General features: G+C 49.5%; 1 protein-coding gene across 4 annotated transcripts in view; it reads right to left on the bottom strand.

Annotated features, from left to right (window-relative positions):
* The window catches only part of dcun1d3 (defective in cullin neddylation 1 domain containing 3), a 66,489-nt gene that overhangs the window by 8,954 nt on the left and 43,267 nt on the right, over nucleotides 1-14,268 (bottom strand). For all 4 annotated transcript variants that reach the window (XM_072481786.1, XM_072481785.1, XM_072481788.1 and 1 more), the window contains one exon: nucleotides 8,971-9,512. In XM_072481786.1, coding sequence (XP_072337887.1) covers nucleotides 8,971-9,404 — 434 coding nt within the window. In that variant the 5' untranslated portion in view covers nucleotides 9,405-9,512. The remainder of the gene's footprint in view (nucleotides 1-8,970; nucleotides 9,513-14,268) is intronic.

Raw genomic sequence — 14,268 nt, 5'->3', positions numbered from 1 at the left:
TTCAATAAGATCATAGTTGATCTATATCTCAGCCCCATTCACCCACTGTGGCCTCCAAACTCGGAATATGCCTGCTTAACAAAACTCTCATCAATCCAAGTTTTCTTAGAATTTACAGTGCAGGAGGCTACGCAGCCCATCGAGTCTGCACGGGCTAATGGAAAGAGTACCCTACGCCTCCACCCAATCCCCGTAACCCCACCTAACCTTTTGGGACACTAAGGCCAATTTATCACGGCCAATCTACCTAACCTACAAATCTTTGGACTGTGGGAAGAAGCCGGAGCACCCAGAGGAAACCCACGCACACACAGAGAGAATGTGCAGACTCCGCACAGACAGTGACCCAAGCTGGGGATCGAACCTGGGACCCTGGAGCTGTAAAGCAACTATGCTAACCATTGTGCTACCATAAAACCTACAACTGACCAAGCCTCAAGAGTTGCATGAAGTGTGCTTTGTATATTCACCCCCAAAATGGCCCAGCTCCAATTTTGGGGGGAATACCCTCAATACGATTTAATTTTACATCCAGTTTGGAAGGGAGAAGAGTGGGTCTAAGACTGGGGTTTTAAACTTAAATAACGGCAACTGTGGATGTGAAAGCCGAGCTGGGTTAGGTGAACTGGGAAACTAGGCTGGGGGAAAGATCAACAGAGGGGCAGTGACAGACATTTAAAGAGATAGTCCAGAGTATTCAATGTATATTCCTGCTATAAAAAAACAATTCTGACGGGAGAGTCACCATCCGTGGTTAACTAAAGAAGTGAAGGAAAGCATCACGTTTTAAGGAAAAAGCATATAACTGCCCAAAGACGAGTGACAGGTCAGTGGATTGGTCAGAATATAACAGCAGAGAATGACGAAAAGGTTGATCAGAAGAAAGAAATTAGAGACTGAGAGGGAGATAACTAGCAAGGTAAAAATGGATAGCAAGAGTTTCTACAGGTGTTTAAACAGGAAGGGAGTAAATTGGATGTTGGCCCTCGAGAGTGAGAATGGAAAGTTAATAATAGATAATAAAGTGGTGGTTGCAATGAACAAACATTTTGCTCCTGTATTCATTACACAGGAGATGAGAGACTATTCAGTAATGGCTGTAAATCAGGAGATGGATGGGAGAGAGGAACTGGGTGAAATTACAATCACTGGGAAGCTGTACTGGGCAAACTGAGGGAGCTGTGAGCTGACACGTCTCCGGGTCCATCACCTTCATCCTGGGTCTTAACACAGGCTAATGAGGTAGATGTGTGGGTGTTAATTTTCCAAAATTTGTTACATTCTGTAAAGGTTCAATCAGACTGGAAAGTAGCAAATATATTACAGGAGGCAGAAAACAGAAATTATAGAACAGAACGTTTGGTCATGGGGAATGTGCTTGAATTGATCAGTAACTCACAGGGTAATTAGGAACAATCAGCGTGGTTTTGTGAAAGGTAAACCATTTTAACCAATTTACTAGATTTCTTTGATGGAGTAATGTGAGGTGTGGATAAAGGGGAGCCTGTAGGCGTTCTGAACTTGGATTTCCAGAAAGCATTTGATGAGGACAGTCGGATGGGGGGGGAGAGGCGGTCGAGCACAGCGGGGGGGGGGGGGGGGGGGGGGGGCGCTCCAGCATGGCGGCAGGGGGGGGGGCACAAGCATGGGCGGGTGGGGGGAAGAGAGGAGGTGTTCCAGCACGGCGGGGGGGGGGGGGGGGGGGGGGGGGAAGAGACGCGCTCCAGCACAACGGGGGAGGGGGGAAATCGCTCCAGCACAGCGGGGGAGGGGGACGCGCTGCAGCACAGCGGGGAGGGGGACGCGCTCCAGCACAGCGGGGGAGGGGGACGCGCTCCAGCACAGCGGGGGAGGGGGACGCGCTCCAGCACAGCGGGGGAGGGGGACGCGCTCCAGCACAGCGGGGGAGGGGGACGCGCTCCAGCACAGCGGGGGAGGGGGACGCGCTCCAGCACAGCGGGGGAGGGGGACGCGCTCCAGCACAGCGGGGGAGGGGGACGCGCTCCAGCACAGCGGGGGAGGGGGACGCGCTCCAGCACAGCGGGGGAGGGGGACGCGCTCCAGCACAGCGGGGGAGGGGGCCGCGCTCCAGCACAGCGGGGGAGGGGGCCGCGCTCCAGCACAGCGGGGGAGGGGGACGCGCTCCAGCACAGCGGGGGAGGGGGACGCGCTCCAGCACAGCGGGGGAGGGGGACGCGCTCCAGCACAGCGGGGGAGGGGGCCGCGCTCCAGCACAGCGGGGGAGGGGGCCGCGCTCCAGCACAGCGGGGGAGGGGGCCGCGCTCCAGCACAGCGGGGGAGGGGGCCGCGCTCCAGCACAGCGGGGGAGGGGGCCGCGCTCCAGCACAGCGGGGGAGGGGGCCGCGCTCCAGCACAGCGGGGGAGGGGGACGCGCTCCAGCACAGCGGGGGAGGGGGACGCGCTCCAGCACAGCGGGGGAGGGGGACGCGCTCCAGCACAGCGGGGGAGGGGGACGCGCTCCAGCACAGCGGGGGAGGGGGACGCGCTCCAGCACAGCGGGGTAGGGGGACGCGCTCCAGCACAGCGGGGGAGGGTGACGCGCTCCAGCACAGCGGGGGAGGGGGACGCGCTCCAGCACAGCGGGGAGGGGGACGCGCTCCAGCACAGCGGGGGAGGGGGACGCGCTCCAGCACAGCGGGGGAGGGGGACGCGCTCCAGCACAGCGGGGGAGGGGGACGCGCTCCAGCACAGCGGGGGAGGGGGACGCGCTCCAGCACAGCGGGGGAGGGGGACGCGCTCCAGCACAGCGGGGGAGGGGGACGCGCTCCAGCACAGCGGGGGAGGGGGACGCGCTCCAGCACAGCGGGGGAGGGGGACGCGCTCCAGCACAGCGGGGGAGGGGGCCCCGTTCCAGCACAGCGGGGGAGGGGGACGCGCTCCAACACAGCGGGGAGCGGGACGCGCTCCAGCACAGCGGGGGAGGGGGACGCGCTCCAGCACAGCGGGGAGGGGGACGCGCTCCAGCACAGCGGGGGAGGGGAACGCGCTCCAGCACAGTAGGAGAGGGGGACGGCGGACGCAGTCCAGCATGGCGACGGGTCTCCAGCACAGCGGGGGGGGGGGGGGGCAGTCCAACCCAGCGGGAGGTGGGGGCTCCAGCAGGGTAGGGTGCCGCGTGGTCGAACACTGAGGGTGAGGGGGCTGCGGTCTGACCCTGGCAAGGCGAGGGTGTGTTGGAATTCACTATTTTTAAAACAGGTATGTCCCTTGGAAATAGTTTCCCGTGTCACACAGCAGAATATAAATGAGCTGGGGCAGGACTGTCATTTTTAGCTGATAATATTGCAGGATAGATTTTACTGATTTTTACATGAGTGAGACACCAATCAGATTCTCTGCTCTTTCAACATGGCCGGCTTTCCCATTATCCTCAGAAAGTTCCAAGAATTGGAGCTGGTGAGTTCACCCTTTCCACAGCTTGACTAAGTATCGTAAACATTCGGAGGATAAACATATCTCGATGCATTGTTGCATTTTGGGAGGAATGACAGGGCAGGTGAATAGACAATGAACGGTACCATGCTGTGACAAATGTGGCAAATAAATGTGTTATTAAAAGCCTGGATTAAGGTATATATGTATATATCTGTTGCAGTAATATTATTAAAGAACCTAGATTAAGCGAGCCAGTCTTTGTGTGTCTGCTAAGGCTGCAGTTAAGATGTCATAAAAGTGAGGTCATCATTAATTTTAACCATTTACTGGTTCACAAAGAGATGCCCTAATGGAGCTTTGTTATTATTGCTGGAGATTCCCTGGACAGTGGATAATTTGGGGCATTGTGTTTAGACTTAGTTGAACAGGTCATGGGATCGGAGTGGGATAGAGATGATGCAATTAACTGGAGGAGTCAGGTCTGCAGCAAGCAGTTTAGCTGTAGGACTTTTCAGTCTGACAAGAACAGAAGGATTTTGGTCTCTCCGGAAAGGGTCTCTCTCTCCCCAAGAATTCTCTAGACAAGAATACAGCAAAGTGGTCCTGTGGTGTTAACTTTACAAGTGGCTTTTGATCTGTAATGGGCTTCGCTTAATTGGAAATGGAGACGGTTAATGTGTCTCCCTGGTGTTTTTAAAGAACGGTTAGTTGTCGAGCTATTTTTCTGTGATGTTAATGTGGTTAATACTGTCCTAATAATAGTTTGTTTTAATTTAAAAGATCCCTATTGGTCAGTGGAATCACTCGTGGAGAGAAGTATCCCTTCCTCAGTTTGAAAATTGAAAAATTGTTGGGGGTCTTGTCCGGTTTCTTAATATAAACTGGGGTTTGATCTGGGACTGTAACATCACTACAAAGTACAGAGGGCCAGAGGGACCTTGGGGTGCAAGTCCAAAGATCCCTGAAGGTAGCAGGACAGGTAGACAAGGTGGTTAAGAAGGCATATGGGATACTTGCCTTTATTAGCCGAGACACAGAATATAAGAGCAGCGAGGTTATGCTGGAGCTGTATAAAACGCTGATTGAGCCATAGCTGGAGTAGTGTGCGCAGTTCTGGACAGCACACTATAGGAAGGATGTGATTGCATTAGCGAGGGTGCAGAGGAGATTCACCAGGGTGTTACATGGGTTGGAGCATCTCAGCTATGAAGAGAGGCTGGTTAGGCTGGGGTTGTTGGCCTCAGAGCAGAGAAGGCCGAGGGGGGACCTGATTGAGGTGTACAAAATTATGAGGGACACAGATCGAGTGGATAGGAAGAAACTTTTACCCTTAGTCGAGGGGTCAATAACCAGGGGGAATAGAGTTAAGCTAAGGGGCAGGAGGTTCAGAAGGGATGTGAGGAAAAACATTTTCACCCAGAGGGGGGTGGGAGTCTGGAACTCGCTGTCTGAAAGGCTGGTGGAGACAGAGACCCTCATAACATTTAAGAAGCATTTAGATGAGCACTAGTAGTGCACAAAGCTGGTAAATGGGATTAGAATAGAGAGGTGCTTGAAGGCCTCCACAGACACAAAGGGCAGAAGGCTCTCTTGCTGTATTACTCTATACTTAGTGTCTGTTATTAATTTTTCAAATGTTATCGGCACACAGATGCGACACTGCTTTTAAAATGTTGGACACTTCAGATATATTCAGAATTGCAAAGGTATCAATAATTCAACCAGAGAGTTTACAGCTAGGCCCTATTGGTGCCACTTCAATTGATTCACACAGCACCTCATGGCGGGTGATTTCTGTAAGGGAGCCTGGTCATTTACAAGATACTGCGCTTTTATTGTTTTGAGGGGTTTTAAAGAAAATCATAGTGCTGAGGTAGCAAACAGCTCTCCACAACAAGTTGTTACAAATCACTTTCCCCAACAATTATCCTTGCACAAGTGCTCCTCACCACCAAGCACGTGTCTCATCCTTTCAACATCCTTTACTTAATATCAGAGCGGCTACAGACTGGGAGAGGGGAGTGTGCAGCGAGATCTGGGTGTCCTTGTACCGGTCACTGAAAGTAAGGATTCAGGTGCAGCAGGTGGGGAAGAAGGCAAACGGTATGTTGGCCTCCGTATTGAGAGAGGATTTGTGTGCAGGAGCAGGGATGTCTTGGTGAGGCCACACCTGGAATATTGTGCACAGTTCTGGTCTCCTTATCTGAAGAAGGATGTTCTTGCTACAGATGGAGTGTAGCGAAGGTTTACCAGGCTGACTCCTGAGATGACGGGACTGACGTACGAGGAGAGATTGAGTCGGTTAGGATTGTATGCGCTGGAGTTCAGAAGAATGAGGGTCTTTTCATAGAAACCGATAGAATTCTTACAGGACAGGGCAACATAGACAGGATGAATGCAGGAAGGATGTTCCCGATGGTGGGGGTGTCGAGGACCAGGGGTCACAGTCTGAGGATACAGGGTAGACCATTTAGGACAGAGAGGAGGAGAGATTTCTTCACCAAGGAGAGTGGTCGGCCTGTGGAATTCTCTATCAGAGAAAGTAGTTGAGGCCAAAACATTGTATGTTTTTAAGAAGGAGTTAGGTTTAGCACTTGGGGCTAAAGGCATGAATAATTACTGGTGGGTAAGATTAGGGAAAATCCCAAGATATTCCCTCAGTGTATAAAGGGGAAGAGGATACCCAGGGAAAGAGTAGGACTCATTAGGACCAAGGAGGTAATCTGAGCATCAAGCTGCATGACATTGGGAGAGTATCAAACTTCACATCTGTCTTCACCTTGGATGAGGAGAACGTGGCTGCAGAATTTAGACAGAGACTGCGAGGTTCTTGAGCAGTTTGACACAGGGAGTGAGGAGGTTATGGAGGTTTCGGAAGGCTTAAAAGTGGCCTAATGCCAAGGTCCAGACGAGTTGTATCCCAGGCTGCTGTGGGAGGCGAGGGGAGAAATTACAGAGGCTCGGACTCAATTTTTTAATTCCTCTCTGGCCACAGGGGAGGTACCACAGGACTGGAGGACGGCTAATGTGGTTCCGCTTTCAGGAAGGGTGGTAGAGGTAAGTTGGGAACTACAGATCAGTGAGTCTCACAACGGTGGTCAGGAAACTAGAGGAGAAAGTTCTGAAGGACAGGATCAATCTCCACTTGGAGGGGCAAGGAACTTCAGAGAGTCGTGAACACCGCCCAGTCCATCACACAAACCTGCCTCCTATCCATTGACTATCTACGCCTCCTGCTGCCTTGGGAAAGCGGGCAGCATAGGGCTAAATCGCTGGCTTTGAAAGCAGACCAAGGCAGGCCAGCAGCACGGTTCAATTCCCGTACCAGCCTCCCCGAACAGGAGCCGGAATGTGGCGACTAGGGGATTTATCAGTAACTTAATTTGAAGCCTACTTGTGACAATAAGCGATTTTCATTTCATTTCATAATCAAAGACCCCTCCCACCCGGCTTACTCACTCTTCCAACTTCTTCCATCGGGCAGGAGATACAGAAGTCTGAGAACACGCACCAATAGATTCAAAAACAGCTTCTTCCCCGCTGTTACCAGACTCTTAAAATAACCCTCTTATGGACTGATCCGATTAATACTACACTCCTGTGTGCTTCACCCGATACCGGTGTCTATGGATCTACATTGTGTACCTTGTGTTGCCCTATTACATATTTTTTCATGTACTAAATGATCTGTTTGAGCTTCTCGCAGAAAAATACTTTTCACTGTACCTCGGTACACGTGACAATAAACAAATCCAAATTCTAAATCCAAGGTTTGATCAGGGACAGTCAGCATGGCTTTGTCAGAGGAGTCATATCTAACAAATTTAATTGAATGTTTTGAGGAGGTAACCACTTGTGTAGATGAGGGTAGCGCAGTTGATGTAGTTTATACAGATTTCAGCAAAGCCTTTGACAAGGTCCCACATGGGATACTGATAAAGAAGGTAAATGCATGTGGGATACAGGGTAATTTGATAAGGTGGATTCTAATTGGCTTAGTGATTAGGTCGTGGGAGAAGACGTTTTGTGTGACTGGAGGCCGGTGACCAGTGGCGTGCCACAGGAATCTGTGCTGGGTCCCTTGCTGTTTGTGATAGTAATAATAATCTTTATTGTCACAAGTAGGCTTACATTAACACTGCAATGAAGTTACTGTGAAAAGCCCCTAGTCGCCACACTCCGGCGCCTGTTCGGGTACACGGAGGGAGAATTCAGAATGTCCAATTCATCTAACAGCCCGTCTTTCGGGGCTTGTGGGAGGAAACCGGAGCACCCGGAGGAAACCCACGCAGACACAGGGAGAACGTGCAGACTCCGCAGACATTGACCCAAGCGGGAATCGAACCTTGGGACCCCGGCACTGTTAAGCAACAGTGCTAACCACTGTGCAATGTAGAAGAACATGTGTGTGTGTGTGTGTGTGTATGTATGTGGGGGGGGGATGATAAGTTAGTATACACTTGACACAAAAATTGGCTGGGGAGTTGACAGTCGTGACAGATTATAATCTATGTCACGACTGCCAATATAATCTATGTCACAACCGTCAATATAATCTATGTCACGACTGTCAATATAATCTGTCACGACCGCCAATATAATCTATGTCACGACTGTCAGTATATTGACGGTCGTGACAGATTATATTGACAGTCGTGACATAATTATATTGACAGTCGTGATATAGATTATAAGAGCTGGGAGGCTATGTTGCAGCTGTACAGGACTTTGGTCAGGCCACAGCTGGAGTACTGTGTGCAGTTCTGGTCACCGCACTATCAGAAGGATGTGATTTTACTAGAGAGGGTGCAGAGGAGATTCACCAGGATGTTGCCTGGGGTGGAGCATTTTAGCTGTGAAGAGAGGTTAGATAAATTCGGCTTGTGTTCGGTGAAGCACAGAAGGCTGGGAGGGGACCTGATTGAGGTGTATAAGATTATGAGAGGCATAGATAGGTGGATAGAAAGCAGCTGTTCCCCTTAGTTGAAGGGTTAATAACAAGGGGGCATAGTTTTAAGATGAAAGGCAGGAGGTTTAGAGGGGATTGGAGGAAAAAGGTTTCCCCACGGAGGGTGTTGTGAATTTGGAGTGGTCTGCCTAGGAAGGGTAGTTGAGGCAGGAAACCTCACAATCTTTAAAACATATGTGGATGAACACTTGAATTGTCATAACATTCAAGGCTATGGGCCAAGCGCTGGGAAGTGGGATTAGTGTAGATTAGTGTTGGGGTTTTTTTGTCAGTGGCTTGATGGACTGAAGGGCCTCTTTGTACTGTATGATTCTATGATATGGGGGAAAGTGAAAACAGGTTACTGAGTTGGATGATCAGCCATGATCATAATGAATGGCGGAGCGGGCTCGAAGGGCCGAATGGCCTCCTCCTGCTCCTGTGTAATATGAGAAGACATTATTGCTAGTGCCCTTTCAGTCAGGGAGGAACTATCCCTTCCTTTCCAGGTAGTAATAGTCTGATGTAACCATCCACCACGGTGATCTGTCTGCACGGGAATCAGTGCAACCTTAATAATAAACTTGCTGCAGTGATTATTTTCAAATGTCACCTGAATTTCTTACCTGGTAAACCTGCACATAGTGGCTGCTTGGAATTTCCACGCTAATAACAACACTATGAACTCGGTAGGATCCACAGAAAGGTCATTGCAAAACCACTCCATACCCTCCTCTAAGATGGCATCCTCGTGTGGGTCTTTATACTTGCCGAACAATTCTTCAGCTCTCTTAAGTGAGAACTCCTCACGATATGGAAAGGTTTCCTCTTTTTTGCTGTCTCCAGAGTGAGCGAGTTGGGGCTGGGTTGATTCCACTGCGTCAGTTTTCTTTGTTCCATTGGCAAGTATATCGCCAGAAGCCTTTGCACACATCGAGCTAAATTCTTCACCGGGGCTGGCACTTTTCTTAACATGCGATTTGCTACCAGATTCTTTATCTCCAGTTTTACTACCCAGAGAGGAAGGGGGGTTTTTGCACTTGGTGACGCACTGGCCCATGTTGCTTAACTGCAGCGCTACGGCAGTCCCCTTCCAGTCACTCGCCCTCTCTGCTCCTGATGCTCCATACACTTCAACTTGCCATCAGCAATGCTGTTTAAAAAGAAACTGGGAGTGGGGGGGGGAAAAAAACATTAACGATTGATTGGCCATTTCACAATGAAGCTATAATTATCATCTTAATCTTGTAGAGGCCATTAAAACAGGTGTCACAAATGTGCCATTGCTAAAAATATTAAAAAGCTATAAGCAATTGATATTTAGGTTTAGGGTGTTAGGCTTGGATAGGGTGCGCTTTCCAAGAGCCGGTGCAGACTCAATGGGCCGAATGGCATCCTTCTGCACTGTAAATTCTACGATTCTGTGATGATTCTATTTAGACAAAGACCCAAGCCCAAGATTCCCTCGGCTGCCCTCGTGCTTTGAAGTTAAATCCGGGACTATTGGAAAATGGGAATCTTTGCCTAGTTAATTCCCAACAATCTTCACAAATAACAATTTTTTTTTTAAAAAGACCATCTCCTCAAGAAAATATTCAGTATAAAAAAAGCAGGCCCAGTAATGTAATTGTGGCAAAAGCGGAATTAAGATATATAATGTATCTGCTGATTCGAGTGAAAATCTCAATTCGACAGCAACTTTTTAGAAAAGGTTGCGGTTTATTTGACAATAGATTGGGAGTTTTGAAATGTTCGGTGTCTTTACAAATATTTGTCAGCGTCTACAGCGAGAACCAACTTATCACAAGTTCAATGAAAGTATTGTTTTTAAGAGCGTGGCCCGGAATATTGGTCTCAAGGTTGATTGTTCCATTTCTTCACTTGCAGCCAAAAGCACTCACCCAAGTGTAACTCTATAAAGTGTAAACAACAGTGTAGCTGCCGGGGCTGCATCGGTAACTCTAAACTATAAATTCATGCAAATCCATAGGAATTATTTAATCCAATCACTATTTGTATATCAACACCCTGTACATACTAACTTTCTATTATTTCTACTGCTTCAATGTCCTTTCACAAGAAATAATTTACATTCCCAACTGAAGCACGTAGACACATTGTACGAAAACGAGAGGAGTTGCAAACCACTACAACCGAGTCCTCACATGTGTTACAGATTCATCAGCTGTAGGTTACACTTGATGGGTGAAATACAAGAGCAGGAACAGACATTAATACGATTGTAAAATCAAGATAATGTACCTAGTTGTCAAAAAGGAAGCTCAAGTGGTTAAAGATTCAGGCTAAACTCCAGGCAGCAGTTATTTTCTTTTTAATAAACATTTTATTGAGGTATTTTTTGGTTTGACAGCGACAACACAATAAACAATATACATGAATCTATAAATAGAGTGCAAAAGCCATCTCCCTCCCTGACAGGTCCCACCTTTATTAACCCCCTACTCTAAGCTAAACTAACACCCCCCCCCCCCTTTCAGCTGACGATTAATTTTCCGCAAAGAAGTCGACAAACGGTTGCCACCTCCAGGCGAACCCTAACATTGACCCTCTCAAGGCGAACTTGATTTTCTCCAAACAGAGAAAGCTAGCCATGTCCGATAGCCAGGTCTCCGACTTCGGGGGCTTTGAGTCCCTCCAAGTTAATAGTATCCGTCTCCGGGCTACCAGGGAAGCAAAGACCAGAACATCTGCCTCTTTCTCCTCCTGGATTCCCCGATCTTCCGACACCCCGAAAATCGGCACCTCTGGACTCGGTGCCACTCTTGTTTTTAACACCGTGGACATGACATCTGCAAACCCCTGCCAAAATCCCCTAAGTTTTGACATGTCCAGAACACATGGACATGGTTCGCTGGTCCTCCCGCACACTTTGCACAGGCGGTGGCAACCGTTCCTAGACTATCTCGCGGAGCGTTAGAGGAAGGTCGGTCAGCAGCAACCTTTATGGGGGGGGGGGGGGGGGGGGGGAGAAGAGGGGGGACTGCCTGGTGGGAGGGTGGATGAGCAAGAGATAACATGAAGGGTTGGGGAAACTGGCACGTACGGGTGAGGGCCAGTGTACAAAGCTGTGTGAATATATCATGTTGCCATGTATATATCTTGCTCAGCACGAGTTCTCGGTTTTTTTTTGTTACGGGGGGGAAGGGGGGGGGGGTATTGTTTGTAAGGGAGAAAAATTGTGTTAAAAAACCTTAATAAATATATATATTTTTTAAAAGTAAAGCCCTTCTCAGAATAAAGAAATCAATCCGGGAGTATACTTTATGCACGTATGAGTAGGAGAACTCCTTCAACCTCGGCTGGCCAAATCTCCATGGATCCACTCATGGTCAGCTACTCTAAGGTGCGTCTCCTGCAGCATTACCACGTCCGCCTTCAGTCCTCTCAAATGCGCAAACACGCGTGCCCTCTTGACCGGCCCATTTAGCCCTCATACATTCCAGGTGATCAGCCTAGTTGGCTCATTGCCCCCCCCCCCTTCGCCAATCTCCAGCCCACGCCCTGCACCTCCACAGGCCCGCCCCCAGGCAGCCTCCGCCCCCAACCTCCTCTCAGTCCCTCCCTCGTCAGAACATTCCTCTCCCCCCCCCCCCCTCCCTCCCCCCCCCCAAGTAACAGCACAATGTAATTCAACCTCTTTGATAAACCTAACATCGGCTCAACCCCCACTACGCTTCCGTGAGCTATCCCACCCAGCTAGCTTGGTGGCCCCTACCCCTGGCGTCAGACATTCTCCCACCTATTGTTCCGTCCCCACCTTCCCCCTGCTCATACACACATATTCTTTTTTTTTTTTTAAATAATATTTTATTGAAAATTTTTGGTCAACCAACACAGTACATTGTGCATCCTTTACACAACATTATAACAATACAGATAATAATGACCTTTTTTATTTAAACAAGAACAAAAGAAAACAACAACAAATAAATAAATATTAAATAACAAAAAATAAAAACTAGCCCTAATTGGCAACTGCCTTGTCTCAGGCCACCCCCCCACCCCCACCCCCCAAGTCCTGGGCTGCTGCTGCTGCCTTCTTTGTTCTCCCCTATCTATCTTTCCGCAAGATATTCGACGAACGGTTGCCACCGCCTAGTAAACCCTTGAGCCGACCCCCTTAGGACGAACTTAATCCGCTCTAACTTTATGAACCCCGCCATATCATTTATCCAGGTCTCCACCCCCGGGGGCTTGGCTTCTTTCCACATTAGCAATATTCTGCGCCGGGCTACTAGGGACGCAAAGGCCAAAACATCGGCCTCTTTCGCCTCCTGCACTCCCGGCTCTTGTGCAACCCCAAATATAGCCAACCCCCAGCTTGGTTCGACCCGGACTCCTACTACTTTCGAAAGCACCTTTGTCACCCCCATCCAAAACCCCTGTAGTGCCGGGCATGACCAAAACATATGGGTATGATTCGCTGGGCTTCTCGAGCACCTCGCACACCTATCCTCCACCCCAAAAAATTTACTGAGCCGTGTTCCAGTCATATGTGCCCTGTGTAATACCTTAAACTGAATCAGGCTTAGCCTGGCGCACGAGGACGACGAGTTTACCCTGTTTAGGGCATCTGCCCACATCCCCTCCTCAATCTCCTCCCCTAGCTCTTCTACCCATTTCCCTTTTAGTTCGTCCATCATAGTCTCCCCTTCGTCTCTCATTTCCCTATATATATCCGACACCTTACCGTCCCCCACCCATTTCTTTGAGATGACTCTGTCCTGCACCTCTTGTGTCGGGAGCTGCGGGAATTCCCTCACCTGCTGCCTCGCAAAAGCCCTCAATTGCATGTACCTGAATGCATTCCCTTGGGGCAACCCATATTTCTCGGTCAGCGCTCCCAGACTCGCAAACTTCCCATCCACAAATAGATCTTTCAATTGCGTTATACCTGCTCTTTGCCACATTCCATATCCCCCATCCATTCCCCCCGAGGCAAACCTATGGTTGTTTCTTATCGGGGACCCCCCCAGTGCTCCGGTCTTTCCCCTATGTCGTCTCCACTGTCCCCAAATCTTCAGTGTAGCTACCACCACCGGACTCGTGGTATAGTTCCTTGGTGAGAACGGCAATGGGGCTGTCACCATAGCCTGCAGGCTGGTCCCCCTACAGGACGCCCTCTCTAATCTCTTCCACGCCGCTCCTTCCTCCTCTCCCATCCACTTACTCACCATTGAAATATTAGCGGCCCAATAATACTCACTTAGGCTCGGTAGAGCCAGCCCCCCCCTATCCCATACACACATATTCAAATGACAAACAATCCTAACGCAATTGTCCGACAGAGAAAAAAAAACGCTACACAAAGAAAAGATCGAGCAAGAGATCCAGCATCTGAACAAACACACCTCCATCCCCCAACAGTGCAAATGTAAACTTTAACTCACTCAGCTCTGCAACTAGCTCCAAATCAGTACAGAAGGCATTACAAATAACGTCCACAAAACGAAAAAACGAAAAACTTTTTTAAACATGAATGTTGCAGCAAAGTTCAAAAGTTCTCAGTCCGCCACCAGTCCTTTCTTTTTCTCAAGTCCAGCGCTTCCTCAGGTGACTCGAAATAAAAATGTTGCTCCTCGTACGTGACCCAGAGATAGGCCGGATACAGCAGTCCGAACTTCACCTTTTTCTTAAAAAGGGTCAACCTGATCTTGTTAAACTCAGGTCCTGATAGATCCGCGGGATACTGTTGTCCCATTTGCAGTTCCCTGTCTGCTTGGCCCACTGTAAAATACGCTCCTTCTCCATATACCTGTGGAATCTCACCACCATTGCACTTAGCGGGGGGGGGGGGGGTCTCCCATTCGCAGCTTCCTCGCGAGCGCTCTGTGAGCCCTGTCTACCTCCAACGGTCGGGAAATTCCCCAGCAGCTTCTCGAACATGTCCGCTATGTATGCCC

Source organism: Scyliorhinus torazame, chromosome 17 (assembly GCF_047496885.1).
Source record: "Scyliorhinus torazame isolate Kashiwa2021f chromosome 17, sScyTor2.1, whole genome shotgun sequence".
In the NCBI taxonomy this organism is placed as follows: domain Eukaryota; kingdom Metazoa; phylum Chordata; class Chondrichthyes; order Carcharhiniformes; family Scyliorhinidae; genus Scyliorhinus; species Scyliorhinus torazame.
This window is presented reverse-complemented; position numbering and strand designations above follow the sequence as displayed.